Source organism: Polypterus senegalus, unplaced genomic scaffold (assembly GCF_016835505.1).
Source record: "Polypterus senegalus isolate Bchr_013 unplaced genomic scaffold, ASM1683550v1 scaffold_8208, whole genome shotgun sequence".
Taxonomy (NCBI): Eukaryota; Metazoa; Chordata; class Cladistia; order Polypteriformes; family Polypteridae; genus Polypterus; species Polypterus senegalus.
Window position 1 is genome coordinate 6,553 of NW_024381452.1, and position 6,230 is coordinate 12,782.

At 38.4% G+C, this 6,230-nt stretch overlaps 1 protein-coding gene across 1 annotated transcript; it reads right to left on the bottom strand.

Moving 5' to 3' along the window:
- Positions 1 to 475: 475 nt before the first annotated feature.
- Positions 476 to 6,224, bottom strand: LOC120520614 (myelin-oligodendrocyte glycoprotein-like). Its single transcript, XM_039742848.1, has 3 exons — positions 6,086 to 6,224; positions 2,293 to 2,367; positions 476 to 1,337 (listed from the first exon to the last, which is right to left on the bottom strand). Exons 2-3 carry the CDS (start codon positions 2,363 to 2,365, stop codon positions 991 to 993), a joined length of 420 nt encoding a protein of 139 aa, XP_039598782.1. The 5' UTR covers positions 2,366 to 2,367; positions 6,086 to 6,224; the 3' UTR covers positions 476 to 990.
- Positions 6,225 to 6,230: the final 6 nt, after the last annotated feature.

Below are 6,230 nucleotides of genomic sequence, written 5' to 3' on the forward strand. Positions count from 1 at the left end.
TCTGTGAGCTCACACCAGCCTGGCCACTCTCCTCTGACCTCTCTTATCAATAAGTTATTACTTACAGAACTGCCATTCACTGGATGTTTTTGTTTTTGCACCACTCTGAGTAAACTCCGGAGACTTTTGAACAAAAAAACAAGTTACAGAAATCCTCAAACCAGACTGTCCGGTGCAAACAATCGCGCCACAGTCAAAATCACTGCATCACATTTTTCCCCCATTCTGGTGTTTGATGTCATCATTAACTGAAGCTCCTAATCTGCATCTGCAGGATTTTATGTATTCTGATACTGCTATGTGATTGGCTGATTAGATAAAAGAATGAATAAGCAGGTGTACAGGTGTTTGTAATAATTTTTCAGTGAGAGTATATTTTTATGAAATTATTGCATACATAAATGAACAAAACTATCAAGAATTTCCATTTCAATTCTGGTTTTGTTTTTTCGTCAACATCTTTAAAAAGAGCAACAGCCTATCATTGCAGAATCAAGCACGGGACAAGCATCATTTCTAGATAGCATTCCTGTTTATCTCAGAACGCACACACACTCATACTTGGTCGATTTAGAGTCTCCAGTTAGATAAACTTTCATGTCTTTGGGATGAGAGGAAAACTCCACATGATCACGGGGTGAACATGCAAACTCCACACAGACAGTGACTAGGGATTCAGGAATGGATACTTGGAACGACAGTCAATAACACATTGAATTAAAATAAAACATTCATTTAAAAACAATGCAGTATATTAACAAATGTCCTAAATACACAAAATAATTTAATCAACAACTACAGCTTTTTCATTGGTAACTGGTAAGCTTAAATTACAAACAGTTCTCTCCTTTAAGGGTGAAAAGACACTAATTACTTAACATGACTACATCATTTTAAGACCCAATATGTCCTCTTGATGCTAGGTCAGATAGAATTTAATTTATAAAGCAATATAAGACATAATCTGACTTAATCTGTTTCCCGAAAACATTATTTCTGCTTACCTACAACATCTAATGCAAACGTTCCATCTCTGAAATAAGTCGATGTCAGGACATTGCAGGTGTATGAGCCCTGATCAGAGACTCGCACATCTTGTAACCTCAGAGATACGTTGCCATTTTGTAGCTCATCCGTGAACAGTCCCACCCTGCCATTCCAATGCTGATCGATCTTCTCCGCTCCACTTGAATAGCCGTATATAAGCTCAGAGTTTCTTGACCAAGTGATCTCCATGTCCACTGCACTTAAAGCCGGAGAGATGCGGCACGGGAGGATGACAGATTTCCCAGCAATGCCAACAACAGGATTATTAGGGACAATAATTTCAAATGTTTCTAAAGAAGAAATTGAAAAATTTTGAAGTGCAAGAAGAAAAAAAGATAGAAATGTACAACTTCTGGAAGTGATAACTCTTAATAGTTCAAAAATGGAAATTACCTTCATAACTGGCTGCCATATTCTCTGCCTCCTTTCACACCCAAGCTGCCAAGTCATTGTTAGGAATCAGTCATCTAAACCCTCTGCCACTTGACTATTTTTCATTTGAGGTTTTTGAAATCTTTAAATATCTACCTAATTTATTAAACGTTCCAGTTGCCCAATGCCTGTATCAGACTTGATTGCCATTACACAAATGTTGTCAGACCAGAGTCATTTTTTAGGCAAAGCCACCCAACCAACAAACATAACCCAGTGGTGTGTCTGCAACTGCCCCTCTGCCCAAGAAGTAAACATGAGTGCCAACTGCCCAAAAACTGGGATTATGACCTTGTCTAACGTTTAAGTGCATTGAACTGAAACTAACAAAGTGCATTATTTATTTATGTATTTATTTAATATTATTACTACTGGAAGAAATAAGAAATGCATCCATGTTTGACCTCTAATTCTCACTAATCTCTCTTCTTGTTTTTATTTGACACTTAAAACACTTGGCAAACACAATTGGAACTCCTGCACATTATAATTCCATACAGTATTTTAATAATGTTATTATAATACACAACACCTCATAATACTTGTTTGCAATTTCTAGTTACTTTTTAGCTGCTATACTAGCAAACATAAAAATTTGTGGCAGTTACAAGAAACGTTCACAGTCAGTACACATGGCTTTTTATGACAGGTAGATCAGTTAGTAATTGATTCAATCCTTGCTGTGTCTTTTCACATAATTTAAAAGAAAATTAATTAATTTGTAAAACAGTTAAATAAACCTTTATTTTACTCCATGATTTAACACAGATAGGTCACCGTCAACATGTGTCAATAATACAAAGTCATCCTCACCTTCCTGTTGACATCCTGGGAAATGAAAGACAGCCATCAGAAAAAGGGCTTCAAGTGTCACTCTGAGCTCCATCTCTGAAAAAGTGACAGGATAAGACTTTTTACTATAAAAACACACAAGTACCAGAAAAAAACAGGAACTTCTTATAGAAATGTCACACTCACTGAAGTTACAACGATAAATCAGTTCTCCTATTTATCCTAAGAATGACCTTCAGGGTACCACTTGATAACAGAAATGAAAATCCTAACTTTAATTTCTAAAATGTAACCTACTACCTGTTCTTAGACTCAGTCCCAACAAAACTGGTGTAAAGCTCAATGGTGGGTCTCGCAGCACCCATTCTTAGCCTGATCAACAGTTCATTACTGAATGGCGGGATTCCTGACGCACTAAAAGTGTTGGTTATCAGACTGATAATAAAATAATCAGAGCCAGACCCACACACACTTAACAGATACAGTATAGGCCTATTTCAATTTCATACTATATCTTTCTAAAACACTTGAAAGAGTAGTTGCTATTCAGCTTAGGACTCATCTTATACATCACAATCTATTTTAGACAATCTATTTTACACTGAACACTGTACAGAAGCAGCACTAACCTGTGTTTTAATGCCATTTTAATGTCCTCCGATTAAGGCAGTTCAGAATTAATTATGTTCTTAGACTTACGTGACACCACTGACTACTCTCTTCAGTTACACGGGCTGTGAAGGTACAGCGGGCTCTCAGGCACTGGACAGTAAATACCTTTACTGGTGTCATTATTAGTCATATGCAGATGGGCTCAGAACGCAGACCTTTACTGTTTTCACTTTTCTTGCTTCCATTACAAATTATCAATAGAAATCATTCATTATTAGTCATATGCAGATGATACCCAGTTATACTTTTCTTTTCACCAAATGACATTTTTCTGATCAAGTATGTAAGGGAAGAATGGAGCGTTAATTAATTGTGTCAATGAATTTAAAAAGAGGATGGATGAGAACAACTTGTCTGTGAATGTTACTTACTGAGGGGATGAGACAGACTGCATTTTAAACCAGAAGGAGGCCCGGGAAGACCCAACCCAGCAGGTCTAAACATTAGTTTTACTGAACCAAATGGCTAAGTAGGTATTATCTTTGACAGTAACACGTCATAAAAGATTTTCAAAACTTGTTTTTTTTCCATCTTGAAAATACTGGACAACTCCTGCATTAAACTTCCAGACTGGCCACTGTTTGTGTGCAGTTTGCAAGTTCCTTTTGCAAACATATTGGATTTTTCTCAAAGTCGGGCAGCCTTCCTGGCACATCCCAGGTACATGTGTGTCAATGGCAATGGCATTGAACCCTTCACAGTGCATACCAAGACATTTAATCCCATTCATTAGATAGAGGGTATGACAACCTTGCCAGTCCTTATCACTGATATACCTGCATAGGGCTGGGCAAAACCCAATAGCATTTAAACAAAGGGTATTTGTCTTTTGTCAAAAATGAAAATTCGGGAGGCCCAATGGCATTTAACCCTTTACAGTGCCCATCAAACATCACATTAAATCCCATTCATTACATATGAAAGTAGGCCAACTTTGCCAGTCCATTTGACCCATATTCCTGCAATGGGCTGTGAAAAACCCTCCTGCAATTAAACAAAAGTATCCATCTTTTGTCAAAACTGTGAAAATTAGGGTGGCTCAATGGTATTTAACCCTTTTCAGTTCCTGTTCAGCTACACAGTAAATCTCATTCATTTCATTATTTCACTGTGCCAACATTGCCAGTACTTTTGACTTAGTTACATGTGTTGGGCTGGGCAAATCACAACTGCAAATTAACAAAGGCGTCTGTCTTTTCTTGAAATTGTAAAACTTGGGGTGTCCAAATGCTTTTTAACCCTCTACAGTGCCCTTCAAACATCAAAGTAAATCTCATTCATTAGATATTACAGTGTGGCACCTTTTTATTTTTGCATCCATATTGGATTTTTCTCAAAGTAGGGCAGCCTTCCTGGCACATCCCAGGTACATGTGTGTCAACCTAATTTGGCAGCTCTAAATGATCCTGTTATCAATGATTGTGAGTGTGTGCTGACTGTTTTTGAATGGGGATTTAAAATCAATCTGATGGGGCCACAAAGCAGCAGTTCTAAAGAATGTGTCAATTTGAAACAATTACAATCAATATATAAAACTGATTGACTCTCTGTCTGTTCCCTTTATAGTCCTACACCCTTTGACTGATCTGAGACAAATTTTTATCCTTGTGCTACAATCTGCACACCACTGCCACCTGCTGGGTTAGATCAAGAGAAACATCTCAAGATAGAAGCAGCGCTAGCAGACAACATGACCAGAGCTTATCATGACTTAGCGAGGTAAGGACGCATGCTGTTTCTATCTACTGTAATATACTAAAGAGTATTGTGTGCTTTGCAGGCTGCGGCTTGATCAAGAATGGAAGTGCAGCGCAACACAAAGGAAAATCAAAGGGTTTTTATTGAACTCCTTTTTGCAGGTTATCTTCATAATTTAAGTGCTACAGACTGTCCACTTTGAACTAAGATGACAGGTCAGACGTAACAGCATTCATGGTCACAACCCAGCAGGAGTTACCACAATTCTGGAATTCAATCAGAACCAAAAAGAACAAATTCTCGACTCACGAGGGCAGAGACATCAATAGAGGGGCAGTGTGGATGACGGATGGGACAGCTAGCAATGACAACAGGGTCGCCGTTTAAAAACACATAAACCTTTGCTTTCTTTCTTTAACCCATTCTATAAATATACCCAAACAACACCTTGAAGTTCAGCTAAAAATAAAACACTCTACATATTGTAATATTGCCACTTATATGTAAAGTGAACATAATTATTAATGCTTCCTCATGCCGCACAAGTCCTATCTTAAAATTATTTGAACAGTTCTATTTTTTGTTTTGGTTTATTTCAGCCTTTTTATCATAATGGCCTGAGGCTGCAAGATGGGAACCAACTCTGGAAGTGATGTTAGTTCATCCCAGGATACTCTCACACACACACACACACACTCATTCATACTCAGTCTAGAATCTCCAGTCATCTTAACATGCAGGTCTTTGGGAGACCCCAGTACAGTGAAGACAAGTTGATGTGGATGTGCAAACTGGGCAATGAAGAGAGTCGTGAAGGCTGGACTGGGGAGCTCAGAGAAAGCAACACAAACCACAAGGGCTGGGACAGCCGGTCGGATCGTTTAATCAGAAAAAACGATTTAATAAACGAATCCCATTAATACTTATTTCTGAGAGTTTTCTAAAACAGCGATATTGTACATTACACAAACAAATAAAATAAAAGTTTCCATGATAACAAACAGATTACTACGAATCCAACTTTTTTTACTCGCTTTAAATGAGGCTCGAGGTGTCTGCTTATCGGATTTCCCGTTGTTCCCTAAATTCTTTTTTGCTCATTTAGCCAGTAGATGCCTTTATAATAATTAATAAAATTAAAATACTGCATTTTAGGAGGACATCGCTATCATCTAAGCTAATATAAAAGCAGTAAAAGAAATAAGAGGCATTGAAAACGAGGGCAGATTGTCACTTGTGCCAGTCAGCAGACTCCCTTTGGTAACAGCATGGCGTCTCCCTACGTCGGACTGCCCGATCTGTACTTGTCGTCTATTTTTAAATTTCATCAAACTTGTAACAGCAGCTGCGTTACGTTTAAACGCTCGGTAGCATGTAAATTCTACATATTAGTTAGTTAAACATACAGGCGTTTCTTTAATCGGGTCGCCCGTGTCACACGCACCTTTTCCCACGGCGTCCGCGCTCGTCTGTGACTGGAGCTCCTTGGACCCTCCGCCTCGGGTCAGTCAGGACAAAAGGGGTCCGCCACCTTTGCCGGGGTCGACCAGTATCGAGTAATAAGGAGCAGAGTTCTCCGAATTTTCCTA